This window comes from Haliotis rubra, unplaced genomic scaffold, assembly GCF_003918875.1.
Source record: "Haliotis rubra isolate DU_JTF1 unplaced genomic scaffold, ASM391887v1 Scf919, whole genome shotgun sequence".
NCBI lineage: Eukaryota > Metazoa > Mollusca > Gastropoda > Lepetellida > Haliotidae > Haliotis > Haliotis rubra.
In genome coordinates, this window is record NW_025767656.1 from 227,615 (window position 1) to 244,940 (window position 17,326).

Genomic DNA, 17,326 nt, shown 5'->3' on the forward strand with positions numbered 1-17,326 from the left:
CAGTAGCTGTCAGGGAGAGGCCCCTAGCACAGTGCTACAGTCTTCTGTCCCCACATACATAGCACGTCAGTAGCTGTCAGGAAGAGGCCCTAACACAGTGCTACAGTCTTCTGTCCCCACATACACCTTGCGTCAGTAGCTGTCAGGGGAGAGGCCCTAGCACAGTGCTACAGTCTTCTGTCCCCATACATAGCGTCAGTAGCTGTCAGGGAGAGCCCCTAGCACAGTGCTACAGTCTTCTGTCTCCATACATGGGGCGTCAATAGCTGTCAGGAGAGGCCCTAGCACAGTGCTACAGTCTTCTGCCCCACATTACATAGCACGTCAGTAGCTGTCAGGGAGAGGCCCCTAGCACAGTGCTACAGTCTTCTGTCCCCACGTACATAGCACGTCAGTAGCTGTCAGGGAGAGGCCCCCAGCACAGTGCTACAGTCTTCTGTCTCCATACATAGGACGTCAATAGCTGTCAGGGAGAGGCCCCTAGCACAGTGCTACAGTCTTCTGTCTCCATACATAGCACGTCAGTAGCTGTCAGGGAGAGGCCCCTAGCACAGTGCTACAGTCTTCTGTCCCCATACATAGCGCGTCAGTAGCTGTCAGGGAGAGGCCCCTAACACAGTGCTACAGTCTTCTGTCTCCATACATAGGACGTCAATAGCTGTCAGGGAGAGGCCCCTAGCACAGTGCTACAGTCTTCTGTCCCCACGTACATAGCACGTCAGTAGCTGTCAGGGAGAGGCCCCCAGCACAGTTCTACAGTCTTCTGTCTCCATACATAGGACGTCAGCACGCCATAGCTGTCAGGGAGAGGCCCCTAGCACAGTGCTACAGTCTTCTGTCCCCATACATAGCACGTCAGTAGCTGTCAGGGAGAGGCCCCAGCACAGTTCTACAGTCTTCTGTCTCCATACATAGGACGTCAATAGCTGTCAGGGAGAGGCCCCTAGCACAGTGCTACAGTCTTCTGTCTCCATACATATACGCCACGCCAGTAGCTGTCAGGGAGGCCCCTAGCACAGTGCTACAGTCTTCTGTCCATCCACGTACATAGCACGTCAGTAGCTGTCAGGGAGAGGCCCCTAGCACAGTGCTACAGTCTTCTGTCTCCATACATAGGACGTCAATAGCTGTCAGGGAGAGGCCCCTAGCACAGTGCTACAGTCTTCTGCCCCACTTACATAGCACGTCAGTAGCTGTCAGGGAGAGGCCCCTAGCACATAGCTATCAACAGGTAGGGGAGTGTTTCCCATGCAATGCTGTTCTAAGCTAATACCAGTTACAAATGACAATAGACACAATGGACTGAGAAACTTGCAGTTTACAGCTGTGCAGGTGTCCCCCCACTCATGTCTTACACCGAGGTCCGTCCACTGTGATACTAGTGTGTGCTTGCTGGGTGAAGAAGGTTACATTTTGGTTAACAAGTCAGATTTTCAAGTGTAAATGTCTTTTGCATGTCTTGCTAATTTGAAGGGATTTTAGATTTCACAATGAAAATGATCAAAGTCAGTGATAAGAATCTGTAAGACAAGTGTATGTCCCTCCTGGAGTCAGAGAAACATCTGGTGCATGGCTCTTGCTGTAGACAGACATGCAAGGGTTGTTGACCAGCATCTCAAGGATTGCGAGTGTCAGGGAGAAGTTATCTCCCTTTGACCAGACTCTCTAATGTCTTGCTATGGAGAATGTTATTCTAGTCAGACATTTTGATTTTGTTTTGATATAATGAGTTTTTACTGCCATATGCATTTTAAGGGTACACATTTCCATGAATGAAATACATGTAAACATTATGTATTTAGTAAGCTTTAATCATTCTTATGCAACAGAACTTCAGAGGGAATATGTTGTGGATGTTAAGTGAAAGATTAAGAATACATGACACATTTTTATTGATAATATCTTCTTTTTATTCTTTATGATCGTCCAACTTCTAAATGCCTTTCAAGAACTTGATGTTAGGATTAGTAAGACAGTAGCACTGTTTAATGAAACCTTCAAATAGATGTAAATTTCAAAGGAAAAAGTTATGGTCTGCCCGCTTGCTGAGACTCTATGAATGTCTGTTCTATATGTCGGTGTGTTTATATAGGATTCTGGCTGGGTGTGGAAATATATAGATTATATTGTGAGTTTCATTTAGAAGTGATGTCCACAGAGGGAGAGAACATATGGATGCTGACTTCTGTGTTGTGGGATCGTGACAGGAATCCAGCTGAGGAAGGAGTCCGCATATACTCTGAAACATTGGTCCTCACAATAAAGAAGTTAACGTCCCCAAGTTCTCTCCCTTGTGTATGTCACAATTCTACAGTTGCTGGCAGTTACCAGCATCGTTATTTTTTCAATATCTGGTAATCTCATATATTCATCCCTCAGACAACAACACAATGCATTTTATCTGAATCTCTTTTTATGTGACAGTTTACATCATGATAAGATTTTTTTTAAAAACCCAGACTATTTTACTAAGATTGAGACAGAGTTTGCTGGTTTGTTTATCATATGTTTGTTTGTTAGTATATCATGACAATATTTATTTGGTTGTATCATTCTAGATCAGCAAGTTTGTGATGCTGGCAGTAGGGGGCTGTGTTAGGGATGAAGGTTGGTGTCAGTAGGGGGCTGTGTTAGGGATGAAGGTTGGTGTCAGTAGGGGGCTGTGTTAGGGATGAAGGTTGGTGTCAGTAGGGGGCTGTGTTAGGGATGAAGGTTGGTGTCAGTAGGGGGCTGTGTTAGGGATGAAGGTTGGTGTCAGTAGGGGGCTGTGTTAGGGATGAAGGTTGGTGTCAGTAGGGGGCTGTGTTAGGGATGCTGGCAGTAGAGGCTGTGTTAGGGATGGAGGTTGGTGTCAGTAGGGGCTGTGTTAGGGATGCTGGCAATAGGGAAGTGTTAGGGATGAAGGTTGTGTCAGTAGGGGGCTGTGTTAGGGATGAAGGTTGGTGTCAGTAGGGGGCTGTGTTAGGGATGAAGGTTGGTGTCAGTAAGGGGCTGTGTTAGGGATGAAGGTTGGTGTCAGTAGGGGGCTGTGTTAGGGATGAAGGTTGGTGTCAGTAGGGGGCTGTGTTAGGGATGAAGGTTGGGCAGTAGGGGGCTGTGTTAGGAAGGCTGTGTGTAAGGGGCTGTGTTAGGGATGAAGGTTGGTGTCAGTAGGGGGCTGTGTTAGGGATGAAGGTTGGTGTCAGTAGGGGCTGTGTTAGGGATGCTGGCAGTAGGGGGCTGTGTTAGGGATGAAGGTTGGTGTCAGTAGGGGGCTGTGTTAGGGATGAAGGTTGGTGTCAGTAGGGGGCTGTGTTAGGGATGAAGGTTGGTGTCAGTAGGGGGCTGTGTTAGGGATGCTGGCAGTAGGGTGCTGTGTTAGGGATGGAGGTTGGTGTCAGTAAGGGGCTGTGTTAGGGATGAAGGTTGTGTTAGGATGCTGGCAGTAGGGTGCTGTGTTAGGGATGGAGGTTGGTGTCAGTAGGGGGCTGTGTTAGGGATGCTGGCAATAGGGGGCTGTGTTAGGGATGAAGGTTGCTGGCAGTAGGGGCTGTGTTAGGGATGAAGGTTGCTGGCAGTAGGGGCTGTGTTAGGGATGAAGGTAGTTGGCAGTAGGGAGTTGTGTTAGGGATGAAGGTTGGTGTCAGTAGGGGGTTGTGTTAGGGATGAAGGTTGCTGGCAGTAGGGGCTGTGTTAGGGATGAAGGTAGTTGGCAGTAGGGAGTTGTGTTAGGGATGAAGGTTGCTTCCAGTAAGGGGTTGTGTTAGGGGTGAAGGTTACTGGCAGTAGGGGGTTGTGTTAGGGATGAAGGTTGCTTCCAGTAAGGGGTTGTGTTAGGGGTGAAGGTTGGTGTCAGTAGGGGGCTGTGTTAGGGATGCTGGCAATAGGGGGCTGTGTTAGGGATGAAGGTTGCTGGCAGTAGGGGGCTGTGTTAGGGATGAAGGTAGTTGGCAGTAGGGGGTTGTGTTAGGGATGAAGGTTGCTGGCAGTAGGGGGTAGTGTTAGGGATGAAGGTCTCTTCCAGTAGGGGGTTGTGTTAGGGATGAAGGTTGCTGGCAGTAGGGGGCTGTGTTAGGGATGAAGGTTTCTGGCAGTAGGGGGCTGTGTTAGGGATGAAGGTTGGTGTCAGTAGGGGCTGTGTTAGGGGTGAAGGTTACTGGCAGTAGGGGTTGTGTTAGGGATGAAGGTTGCTGGCAGTAGGGGGTTGTGTTAGGGGTGAAGGTTACTGGCAGTAGGGGCTGTGTTAGGGATGAAGGTTGCTGGCAGTAGGGGCTGTGTTAGTGATGAAGGTTGCTGGCAGTAGGGGCTGTGTTAGTGATGAAGGTTGCTGGCAGTAGGGGTTGTGTTAGGGGTGAAAGGTTACTGGCAGTAGGGGGGCTGTGTTAGGGATGAAGGTTGCTGGCAGTAGGGGGTTGTGTTAGGGATGAAGGTTGCTGGCAGTAGGGGGTAGTGTTAGGGGTGAAGGTTACTGGCAGTAGGGGGTTGTGTTAGTGATGAAGGTTGCTGGCAGTAGGGGCTGTGTTAGTGATGAAGGTTGCTGGCAGTAGGGGGGTTGTGTTAGGGAATTGAAGGTTACTGGCAGTAGGGGCTGTGTTAGGGATGAAAGGTTGCTGGCAGTAGGGGTTGTGTTAGGGATGAAGGTTGCTGGCAGTAGGGGGTAGTGTTAGGGATGAAGGTTACTGGCAGTAGGGGGTTGTGTTAGGGATGAAGGTTGCTTCCAGTAGGGGCTGTGTTAGGGGTGAAGGTTACTGGCAGTAGGGGGTTGTGTTAGGGATGAAGGTTGCTGGCAGTAGGGGGCTGTGTTAGGGATGAAGGTTGCTGGCAGTAGGGGCAGTGTTAGGGATGAAGGTTGCTGGCAGTAGGGGGTAGTGTTAGGGATATAGGTTGGTGTCAGTAGGGGCTGTGTTAGGGGTGAAGGTTACTGGCAGTAGGGGTTGTGTTAGGGATGAAGGTTGCTGGCAGTAGGGGGTTGTGTTAGGGGTGAAGGTTACTGGCAGTAGCGGCTGTGTTAGGGAAGAAGGTTGCTGGCAGTAGGGGGTAGTGTTAGGGATGAAGGTCTCTTCCAGTAGGGGGTTGTGTTAGGGATGAAGGTTGCTGGCAGTAGGGGGCTGTGTTAGGGAAGAAGGTTGCTGGCAGTAGGGGGCTGTGTTAGGGATGAAGGTCTCTTCCAGTAGGGGGTTGTGTTAGGGGTGAAGGTTACTGGCAGTAGGGGTCGTTAGGTCCAACCTTATCTTTAGATGTTGGCCCATGGCAGCCTGTAGAGTTGTATCATGTTTGTAGACAACCCAGCAGTATTACCAACAGATCTAGACCTGAACAGATAGTGCTAAGAACCCATTGAAATAATTTGGACATCATTATAAATATACATGTATATTTTGGGGAATGCAATGAAAGGGTAGGCAAGTAGATGTTAGGGACATTTATGGTTTTCATCCTGTCCCAACCATAAACCAACCAACAATTAGACTTCTGCTGTATAACAAACATCATCACTGTCCAACACCTTTTTTAATTCCGGGCTATTTTGCCTGGTGGGGCAGATTGTCTGAAACAAAAGCGTTTGTTATTGTGTCCCGTGGTGTATTTTATTGTGCCAAAGCAAGGCATGTGATTGAGACTGCAACAGCTGAGTTGGATTAATTGCTGTCATGATATAGTCTCCACCTGAATGTTCTCATCAGAATCAATCACTATATTCTGATAAACATTGATGGAGTTTTTTATGCCAAAAATATGTTGATATTTAAAATCTTTGGTGCAAGATATCTTTAGTTCACTTTTGTGGCTTCCTGTGCAAATATGTAGACAAAGACTGATTCAGATGCTGTAGTGGATCATTAAACGAAGAACACATCATCTAATATATGCTATTGACATAGCCAGTGTTTGACAACATATTGAAACACATAAGTATTTTTACTGGACAATAATAGGTCGGTAGATTCCATTGAACCTGGGCGTTTCTGTGTAGCCTCTTTTGATGGGACTGGAAACATGATGTTGGATAGCCCCAGCGAAGGTCACAATCTTAGATTTCATTAGATTCAGATTTGTTAGATAAATATAATTCCTTGCAAAGGACTGGCTGTTACAGGTAATTCACGTCAAAGGTCCTGATGTTAAATGTAATCCCCGGTGAAGGTCGTGATGATAGATTTAATCTTCTGCAAATGCCCTGATGATACAGATGAGGAAATACATCTTCCTTCGGTTTGTTCTTCCATGCTCCGCTATGAAGTGTGATGTCCAGGCCTCCAACATGTACACTGACCACTGCACCATCAGTACCTGTATCCACCTGGTCACAGAGGCTTCTAGTCCATACATATGTGATATACACAGAGCTTAGAGAGCCTTTTTGTTTTAAGCCTGTATTTTTATAGACATATACTAGATTCTGCAATAAACCTTGTGGCATTTGTCTGTCTGTGTTCAGTGTATCAGTGAGTGCTTTCAATTGCGTCAGAATCTGAAACCTACTGGAATTATTCCCGGTTATAGACAACTGCTGAATACACTGGCTAAAGCTGTCAGCCTGAAATACTGGCACAGACACCACCCTGCTCGTGCCAGCTGCTGGGTCATTAGCTACCACTTACATTTACGCAAAACCACCCCAAGAAGTACTGAATAAAACTGACACTTATGAAATCACGTTAATTTGTTCAAAGCAGTTACATAGTTGTACAAATGAATGTGCTGGACACTGGCATGAAACAGTTGTTGGTTGTACATAAACAAGTCCTGAAACCAGTTGCACACAAACAGGACCCTGGATACAAGATGTGAAACCAGTTGCACACAAACAGGACCCTGGATACAAGATGTGAAACCAGCTGCACATAAACAGGACCATGGATACAAGATGTGAAACCAGCTGCACACAAACAGGACCGAGGATACAAGATGTGAAACCAGCTGCACACAAACAGGACCGAGGATACACGATGTGAAACCAGCTGCACACAAACAGGACCGAGGATACAAGATGTGAAACCAGCTGCACACAAACAGGACCGTGGATACACGATGTGAAACCAGTCGCAGACTGCCATGGGCCAACATCTGAGGATCAGGTTGGACCAGGTCAAAAAGACTTAACGACCCCCTACTGCCAGAAACTAACATCCCTACATCCCTAACACAGCACCCTGAATCCTAGATACACGATGTGAAATCAGTTGCACACACAGAGAGGACCCTGGGTACACTATCAGAAATCAGTTGCACACACAGAGAGGACCCTGGATACACTATCAGAAATCAGTTGCACACAAACAGGACCTTGGATGGACTGATCTTGGAAACGTCTCTTTGAATTTGGGAACTGTATCTCAGTCTATGTAAATATGACATCGTGTAATATCTACTGCATACATGTATGTTCCCAGATAGTAGTCTTCACTTCACGTTTTACCACTGTCTAGTCTCCTACCCGGGTGACCGTTGTCATTATCCAAAAGTTGAATAACTTCACTTCAAAGAAGTTTGCAGAGGTTCCAAACCTTTTCACCTCCAAATTGTAAGTTTGCTTGGAGAAAATAGTACTTTCCGAAAACTAATAGTAACACACATCACGGTCGATATGTTTAAAAAGCAATATCATGTCTATTAGGGTTTCCTACTGTCGACCAATCAGTACTAGTTCTCTATTTACCAGTTACTTCTTATAGTTATGACAGCTTTGCCGTAAGGTTATTAAACTGAGAAGCAGAGATCTTGAGCATTTTGACGGACGGAAGCGTTATTAAAGACGTTTAGCATTGTGATCCTAAACGTCAGTAATCACATGCACGAAATCGTACTTTAACCGAGATGATGACGATGTAATGTAGGGTGTAAAATCGTAAAGAAGACGTGCACTGTATCGGTCGGTTCCACTGTGGCAGTCTCCAGCAGCAGCAGGTGTGTCTGGCAGGATACACACGCCCTGAGACACTGGAATACATGATACCTTTCATGGATAACTTCTTTAAATTCTATATCCTTGTTTTGGTTTTATGTCTCTTTATTCTTTTCTATTTCTATTCTTTATCGAAGAATACAAAATATTTGTTTGTTTTGTTTTTGTATTGTTTGAGAATACAGAATAGTTGATTGAAAAAAATAAAAAGAAGTTGTTTTCCATTAACAGTGTCATGTAGTTATGCTCATCCATGTCAAATATCTCGCTGAACATGATGATTTGGCTCCACGGTATTCAGGGAATAATAATAAAGTGAGTCTGAGAGATCGTGTGAGCAGGGCAGAGTATTGTAGGAGGCCTTGGACACACAAGGTACCCAAACGTAGAGTGACAACAAACAGGTGGTTCATATTAAACGTTTATTAGATAAATGTGACAATGTAGGACTCGGTTATTGACCAGATCTCTGAGTATATGCTGTATAGTGGAAGATACGGGGTGGGTGTAGAGACAGGGGTAGGGGTGGGGATACAGTCAGGAGAGGGGATGACTACAGTCCCCTCCCCTGCCGTGTACAGAGACGATGAGGGGTGGGGATACAGTCAGGAGAGGGGATGACTACATTCCTCTCCCCTGCTGTGTATAGAGACGATGAGGTGTGGGGGGAAGAGTCGGGGTTAGGGTGACATCTGCCCTGTGCTGTCTCACTGACAGAGCTATACATATTCATAATGTAATATCTTCATACCAGGAAGCACGGCAAGGAGACGTGCTCCGCCGGGATGTGCAAGACTGGCACATAACTGACATTTATGATATCTGCACTTTGTAAATATCCAAGTTGAATTGTAAGATAATATCGATTCAGATAATAACTGGAGAGAAATCACCTTCTCTGTGACTAAAACGTCAGAATGTAACAACACAATGAGACCTTTATTCAGCCCCGCGGAGTTGGAAGTTCATCATCCAAGCGGGTTACAAGTCAGGGCGAGATATGGAGTATTTCCTGGCAATCACTAGGTATGGAAGCACACTCACAGGACATAGGTGTTACAACTGACGGAACGTGGACGGTTGCACTACACACAAGGGTCAAATATGTATATGAAAACACATCTTATTTTGGAATTGATAATATAATCCAAAATGACAGTAACATCATATTTGCAATTCAAGATTTATACGTTATTGTGTTCAGTTAAACCAGAGACCATTATTATTATATGGTCTCTGGTTAAACAATCAAACTCATATGCAGATCCTAATTTCATGTTCACCCAAGAAACAAATCCCCAGTTTTGAAAATACCATCGTCAATTGGGACGGTATCCCAGTATTATTAGCTTACACAGCAGGTACCACTCGACAGAGTGATAGTTGGGCACCATATCTGTGTCTCTACCCTCCATCACACACCTGGGGGTAGCACGTCAGGCACGGCACCACTCACATGACGACACAGCAGTAGTATATAGAATCAACTCCATGTTGCCTTTCTTCGTGAATGTTGGATCGACACATTTTCGCCGACACGCACCTTCCACAAACTCTGACATGAGTGGTGTACATTGCTTTAATATTGCACTTCGCCGGTATTCAGTACAACCACAGGTAGTCGACGAATATGTGACTATAGTTATGGCGAGTTCGCAGGTACGGCGTCCACAATGCTCCTCGTTTACGTCACTTCCTGTTGGACGCCATCTTCTCTAAATACCATATGTTTTAGTCTCCACGTGCCACAATAGTTCCATGCCTTAAAACCGAGTGCTGTCGGGTGATAATGTGTCCAAGGTCGTAAGCATGCGCGAATCTTGCCACGAGTCGCTGACTGGTTTAAGAAGTAAGACTTTCCCTGAGCATGCGCGGAGTATCTCGTCATTATCTATCTCCGTTCCGTCCTCCTCCAGGACAACCTTGACCTTGCCCCGGATCCCCAGCTTGTCCCGGCCTGTGGGAGCAGACAACAGGGGGTCAACACAGAACTAAACAATGACATCTAAGCAGTGGTGGATATACGTATTATTGTAGCATATAAGGGGTGGGCCGGGGTGGATATGGAATGAGTGTGGAGACAAGTTTGGTGTATAGGCCTACAGCTATTGCCTGATCTCACATTTATAAGTGTGTGAATGGAATGTACATGTGCGATTAGTGGTGAGCATTGGTTAAAATATCATGATATATGATTGGTTATTGGTTCATTACAACCGATCAGTCATCGTAAATAATTGGTTAGCGTCATTTATCAAATTTTCCTGTTATGCTTGGTATGTCGTAATAAACAAGCATGTAGCTCTTTAGATTTTTTGCAAATAGCAAATGAGCTTCTTGTGCGTATGAAATGTAAATTTCATGACACAGACCAAACCAACCATGTGAAAAAAATATTATTAATGCAAACACGTTTTCCGAAATTGTTTGTGTTGGAATATGAGAAAACATGAGCAATTGCTTGGTTGTTTAGTCACTGCGACAAATCTTCGATTATTTCAATTAATCGGACCACTACTATGTGCGATGCAGCTCTAGTTTAGTTAGAATATCATCTCATGTGATTTCTACTGCTCTTTTACAATGCCTCACTGACCCACGGGGCCGGGTGTTGTCCACCTACTAAAATGTAAACCGGGCGCAGAACAACACGTGACATCTTCTCCTTTCTTCTGCTATTTACAAGGCGACAGAGACAGTCAACCGATGGGCTACAGATGGGAGTTTAAAATGACACCTTCAACAGTACAGTGCATTGTATCCCCATACTCTTATATATACTGGAACCATTCCAAATCGCGAACAGTTTCGTTCAGGAAGTGACGTCAGCATGTCAAACAGTTCCATCAGAAACAGCGCACAGAATGTCTTATGAGTGGAACTGTCTCGAAGACGCCTCGTGTTTCTAACGGGGCCAGATAGAATGCTGTTAAGCTAAGATGAATGCGTCCAGAACATTTATCCATTTAACATTGTTATATGCGAGTACATCGGGGATGATAGATAGCGGATGTAGGATGAGTGGTTGTGCTCAGATGATGTCTCACATTTTCGACAATATTTTGGCCTATATTTATATATTGGGGGCATATGCACTCACTTTAGCTTCCTATTGGTGCAATAAAAGACTTATTATCCCTTACGAGTTGCCTGAAATCGATAATTGAAGCTTCAAGGTGAACAGCTTCCAAACAGAGAACACTTGCCATATATGGAATGTAAACGATTGCTCCGTACATCGATAAACTGTCGCACGCGGTGTTGTCGGTGTTTGCCGAACCGATTTCAATCACAAGTAGGATATTCGTAAAGAGCGCTCCAAGGGACATAACTCTATGGGGTTAGCTTGAAATAATGTTCGGCCGGTAGAGGGCGTGAGTGTCCATTTAATTCAATGTTGCATTAATACATTCGAATTTTTTTATTTAATATTGTAATCCAAATACGTTTTTTTTCAGGGGGCATAAATTATATGGTAGCTTCTCCAAGGGCTGATAGTATTATTGAGAGAAATGCATTATGTATTTTTAGAGACGTGTGGTGTGACATTGTGCCTTTAATCATTCAGTATACACAGTGGAAGTCTAGTACCACACTATGTAACTATATATACTCTTTCCACACGGCAGACAGTAAGTTTTCAATGACAATATCACCTTCCTCTACATCGATCGTATGTATTGCGTAGATGTCAATATTATCAACATAGACGAAGCATAGGTTTTTACGCTGTGGAACAAATATGTTTCCTTACAAAAGATCACTCACACATAGTAAAATTTCGCCACATTGGAGACTGTTTTGTTATACAGTGTTACAGATTCCAGACCTCGCGGCACTAAGTGAACCTACAGGCGTGTGAGGGAAATCTCGCGCTCATTGTCTGCAGGTTCAACTCGGAATATTTATTTAGTAAAATTACATCGAAATTCACTTAAACACGTTCAGAACGAATCGAATTCGATAATAGCTATTGTGTCTTCATTGGAGACAGTCGAGCCTAACTGCACAGTCATGATGTAGCTTCCTCACGTGACCTTACCTCGATCTGTCAATTCCTCAAGGTCATCAGCAAAGGCAAAGGTCTTCCTGTTGCGGTCATTTGTCCAGACTTTATAAAGCCTCCTGAAATACAAACATATTTGATGACTGCGCGAAATGAAGAAAAAATGTATGTCTTTGGAGATAGGAATATAGTGACACACGCACTCCACAGACACAGCGTGACAGTCTGGTCTATCCAGCTGAAGGTAATCCAGTAGTGCTGGGAGTCCTCACCAACACAGGGAACTCTGCTTTAGGAGATCGCAACGAGATCACCAGTAATTGATTATCACTGGAACGTATGATCTCATCAGCAACATCTCTGCTTCAGTCAATATGGATCCCAAACAGTATTCGCCCAAACGCCATTGTGCAAAATCATCTGGAGGAGATGCCTCCATGTCAAAGTCAAGGGGGCGGGCGGAAGAAAAACGTTCGAAAATTGAAAGGGACTGTATCTGATTGAGAATCAAAATGTTACCTAAGAGGGCGAACATATCGGGGTTCATATTTTTCATACGGTGCCCAAGGGCAAAATATCACTTTGTCATGATGACGTGAAGTCTTGAACAGTGCTATGACGTCACGTTCATTCTGTGACGTTGCGTTCTACATGCAGCGACGGCGGGTAGCCAGCCTATGTTTGAAAGTAGATTTGGGTTTATTTTCCTCAATTTGACGACTTCGGTAATAAACAGAATATTATATTCGTGCCCAAATCATACTATGCTTACGACACTCCTGCCTAAATATAGGTATATCCCTCGCTCTCGCTCGGGAAATACCAACATTTAGGCACTCGTGTCGTAAACATAGTATGACATGGGCACTCATATAATATCCTGTATATCCGATATATACAAACTGGTTCACAATGGATCTTGTACCTATACTACTTCCAAAAGCGCATGAACTGAAAGCACAGAGTTGTGAAACACTGTAACCATCCGATCCTCATACTGTCGAAGTGAGGACACACTGTAACCATCCGATCCTCATACTGTCGAAGGGATGACAAGCTGTAGCCATCCGATCCTCATACAGTCGAAGGGATGACACGCTGTAACCATCCGATCCTCATACAGTCGAAGGGATGACACGCTGTAGCCATCCGATCCTCATACAGTCGAAGGGATGACAAGCTGTAGCCATCCGATTCTTATACTGTCGAAGGGATGATACGTTGTAGCCATCAGATCCTAATGCAGTCGAAGGGATGACACGCTGTAGCCATCCGATCCTAAAGCAGTCGGGGCGGTGGTGTAGCCTGGTGGTTAAAGCGTTGGCTCGTTACGCCGAAGACCCGGGTTCGAATCCCCACATGGGTACAATGTGTGAAGCCCATTTCTGGTGTCCCCCGCCGTGATGCGGCGTAAAACCAAAGTCAGTCAGTCAGTCCTAATGCAGTCGAAGGATGACACGCTGTAGCCATCCGATCCTGATACAGTCGAAGGGATGCCACGCTGTAGCCATCCGATCCTCATACTGTCGAAGGGATGCCACACTGCTGTCCGATCCCATCCGATCCTGTAACCATCCGATCCTCATACTGTCGAAGGGATGACACACTGTAACCATCCGATCCTCATACTGTCGAAGGGATGACACGCTGTAGCCATCCGATCCTCACACAGTCACACAGGTGGCACGCTGTAGCCATCCTATTCTCATGTGACAAACTGAAGCCATCCTGTCCTCAGGATCCTTGCTGTGCAAACCATGAATGACAAAATCATATAACAGATTGTTTGAGATGTAGATTTGTAGAAGAATTATTTCTAAACGACCTTGATACCAGAATTGCTGAATGGTACCAATGAGAATGAGACCAACATGCAATGTGAATACGCCAAGAACGAACCCTAACTGTGATTTTCATTGTGTTACAAGCCTGCCACTGTGTACCTGGTCTTACCTTTGGCTGGGCGGTGGGGTATCCTAGTGGTAAAGGCGTTGGCTCGTCACGCCAAAGACCCGGGTTCGAATCCCCACATGGGTACAATGTGTGAAGCCCATTTCTGGTGTCCCCCGCCGTGATGTTGCAGGAATATTGCTAAAAGCGGCGTAAAACCAAAACTCAGTCAGTCAGTCAGTCTTACCTCTGGCTGATGTCGCCGTTGGTGTTGGGCAGGCTGCTGATGGAGTCGTTCATGTAGCCGATTGAGCTGCGTCGTGACTCCCGTCTCACCAACTCGTCCAGTGGGTCTCGGATCGAGAGCCGCTCCAGGGTCTGCGCCAGACGCTCATTCCTGCAAACATGGGTACAGTGAGATAGGCATTCAGTATAGGTACATTTTACTGTCAACGTATGTTGTATGTGAATGTGAGTATCCAATACCACCACCGATAATTAGCATTTAGGTACAACACATTGAGGAATGGGCGAGAAGCCGTGGCGGAGGGACTCCCTCCTCCACCTCCCTGAGATCCTCTCAACCTGAACCACCTCCTTTTGACCCTCTCCCCTCCTCTCCTGAACCACCTCCCTCCCCTCTCCTGAACCACCTCCATCCCTCTCTGAACCACCTCCCTCTCCCTCCAACCCCCTGAACCACCTCCCATCCCTCTCCTGAACCACCTCCTGAACTACCCTGTATGGTATTAGTTGTTTCTCCTGAACCACCTCCATCCCCTCTCAAGAACCACCTTCAGCCCCTCTCCTGAACCACATCCATCCCCTCTCCTAAATCACCTCCATCCCCTCTCCTGAACCACCTTCATTCCCTCTCTGAACCACCTCCATCCCCTCTCCTGAACCACCTCCATCCCTGCTCCTGAACCACCTTCATTCCCAGCCCCTCCTGAACCACATCCATCCCCTCCTAAATCACCCCATTCCCTCTCCTGAACCACATCCATCCCCTCTCCTAAACCACCTCCATCCCCTCTCCTGAACCACCTTCATTCCCTCTCCTGAACCACCTGCATCCCCTCTCCTAAACCACCTCCATCCCCGCCCCTGAACCACCTTCATTCCCTCTTCTGAACCACCTCTATCCCCACTCCTGAAGTACGCTTCATGCTTCTCTAAAGTGCAGACTACATGTATATATACCCAAGTGGGATGTTTACCTTCTCCTTTTTGTCCTTGATTTCCTTCTTGCCAGGATGATCACGATGAGTACTAACACTACAACAAGTATGAATACCACCGAGCACGTCACAGCCAGGATAATAATCTCCCTGTCAGAGTAGTCACCTGGAAGACAAAGGAGGAGAGACTGCACACTTTGTGGACAGTCTTACTATGTTCTCAACTCGCCGAGGAACTCCCATAGTTATACAGATTTGATCACTGCCGCTTCTCATCCTACCTGGTTCTAAAGTCACTTGCTAAAGAATACAAGTCTTTCAACCTGTGATTCGGTAACAGTCAAGCTAAAGGAGATACGTCCCCCACCCAGGCGCACTGTCATTACGTGTGAAGGTGAACACGTGACATGAACACGTGGCATCATTCAAGCCGTGACCACGTCATGTGTGAGAGTCAAACCATATACATATCCACATGTAAATATGTGCAAGAGTTTGTTTGTTGTTTAACGCCGCACTCAGCAATATTCCAGCTTTATGACATAGGCCGAGTATCGAGTCTGCGCCAGACTATCCAGTGATCAACATCATGAGCATCGATCTACGCAGTTTGGATACGATGACATGTGTCAACTAAGTCAGCGAGCCTGACCGCCCGATCTCGTTACTCGCCTCTTACGACAAGCATGGTTTACTGAAGACAAATTCTAACCCGAATCTTCACGGGTCATTTAGAAGAGTAAAACACAAGCCTTTCACGCGCCAAATCTTTAGAATCGTTAATTATAAAATCATTAATCTCGTACGAATACATATCGGAAGCCGATCACTCCATTCTGTTGTAGGGAGACAGGTCAGCTGACTCTCGCCAACCAATCGCTGACTGGAGTCCGAGCACGTGACTGTGACTGTGGTGTTGACCGCTGTGGACGATGTGCTGAGCGTCAAGGAGGCGTTGTGAGCCTTGTTCGTGAGGTCTTCACAGTCTGGAAAGAGGAATATAAAGAACTTTAATAAAACTCAATTTACACAGACATTTTGTTGCAATGTTTGCATTTGGCGGTACGTGCCTGATGCTCAAATGAGCGATTTATGCATTCATAACAAAATTATGAAACCAGACAGTGTCTACATCTCATCTCGATCATACTGGATCTAATCGGAGAGCACGTTCTCATCGTAAAAAGCACAGTTTTCTAAAGCTTGAATGACACGTATCTAATGTTGCCTCATGTGTTGTTTTATATCCGGGTATATCAGGAAGATGAGACAGCTAGGAAACAAGGTGGGCAACGGGAGGGCGCAACAGTACTGCCTTTGTCATCGTCGTCGTCGAGCGTGAAGATGAACGTGTGAGTTATGTGATTGTGTGACATCATGTCCCAATGGCAGTGGTCGTTACTGGCACCAGTGATTTCAGTCAGACCGGTTATACATATTCACATGGATATATTTGTAAGAGTTTGTTTGTATGTTGTTTAACGCCGCACTCAGCATTATTCCACCTTATGACGGTGGTCTGTAAATACTCGAGTCTGGACCAGACAATCCAGTGATCATGAGCACCGATCTACGCCACTTAAGGAAGCCACTTAAGGTAGATCGACGCAGTTTGGATACAATGACATGTGTCAATCAAATCTGTAAGACCGACATGATGAAATTGGGATATTGATGGTTGCGGCATATAGGATCATTCATTTACACATTGTCGTCGAAACAAATCGTGTTTCCTTTTCATAAATTTACGGCCCTGCAAATATATATCAATTATAGAACAATTGAGCTGCTGTTGGTGTAACTGTTCTGTGATACAACACATTTATGAGCTCCGTGACAGCTATACTTCTCCCGTGTCATATTTACTTTGAAATACCTACAAATCACAATAGGGTTATCTCCTAATTAATCCATACTTCGATCTATGTTTGACGTTTGTCAACACCCCGTAGTGATTGTAGATTGTATTCTGACAGACAACGCCAGCTGTGGGCACATCGGCGTCGACCTGAGCGATGTAGTGTGTCATTGAGATCTGACGTCGCTGATCAATCCCCACTCTGTGTGTGGTGGATGGCCTGACGCCCTTCCAATAGCTGTGAATACAATTACCTCTTCAGTGTCTGCTATGGGTGATCCAGGTATCCCTGGGTTGAGGGTTAACGCGATACAACACTGTTCCTGCACTGACAGTCGAGTCCAGTGAACCCTTCGATCTCAGTCATCAGCCCCTAGTCTGTCTTACAGTCCCCGAACCACATTATTTTCCCTACAGCCTAGCCCTCCCTGCAATGCTAAAGCTCTAAATGAAGCAAGTCTAGATTTTTCTAGGTTCTGAATCTCCCAACTCAATGGGGCTCCTTT

The 17,326-nt window shown here is 45.7% G+C and overlaps 1 protein-coding gene and 1 long non-coding RNA gene across 5 annotated transcripts in view; one reads left to right on the top strand and one right to left on the bottom strand.

The window, feature by feature from the left end:
• The first annotated feature begins 1,082 nt into the window (after window positions 1-1,082).
• Window positions 1,083-4,114, top strand: LOC124264293. 3 transcript variants are annotated; one of them, XR_006895092.1, is made up of 6 exons: window positions 1,083-2,782; window positions 3,009-3,078; window positions 3,140-3,404; window positions 3,450-3,512; window positions 3,825-3,922; window positions 4,098-4,114. It is a non-coding gene; the product is annotated as an uncharacterized LOC124264293 (long non-coding RNA). The 3 variants fall into 3 exon arrangements; XR_006895093.1 differs by lacking the exon at window positions 4,098-4,114 and having other exon boundaries at window positions 1,084-2,782; window positions 3,140-3,369; window positions 3,825-3,950; XR_006895091.1 differs by lacking the exon at window positions 4,098-4,114 and having other exon boundaries at window positions 1,085-2,782; window positions 3,825-3,950.
• A 4,179-nt stretch (window positions 4,115-8,293) lies between these two features.
• LOC124264294 overlaps window positions 8,294-17,326 on the bottom strand; it is a 30,012-nt gene continuing 20,979 nt past the window's right edge. For both annotated transcript variants that reach the window (XM_046699033.1, XM_046699034.1), the window contains exons 3-7: window positions 15,769-15,948; window positions 15,002-15,128; window positions 14,029-14,178; window positions 11,928-12,010; window positions 8,294-9,842 (exon numbers count right to left, since the gene is read on the bottom strand). In XM_046699033.1, coding sequence (XP_046554989.1) covers window positions 9,649-9,842; window positions 11,928-12,010; window positions 14,029-14,178; window positions 15,002-15,128; window positions 15,769-15,948 — 734 coding nt within the window. In that variant the 3' untranslated portion in view covers window positions 8,294-9,648. The remainder of the gene's footprint in view (window positions 9,843-11,927; window positions 12,011-14,028; window positions 14,179-15,001; window positions 15,129-15,768; window positions 15,949-17,326) is intronic.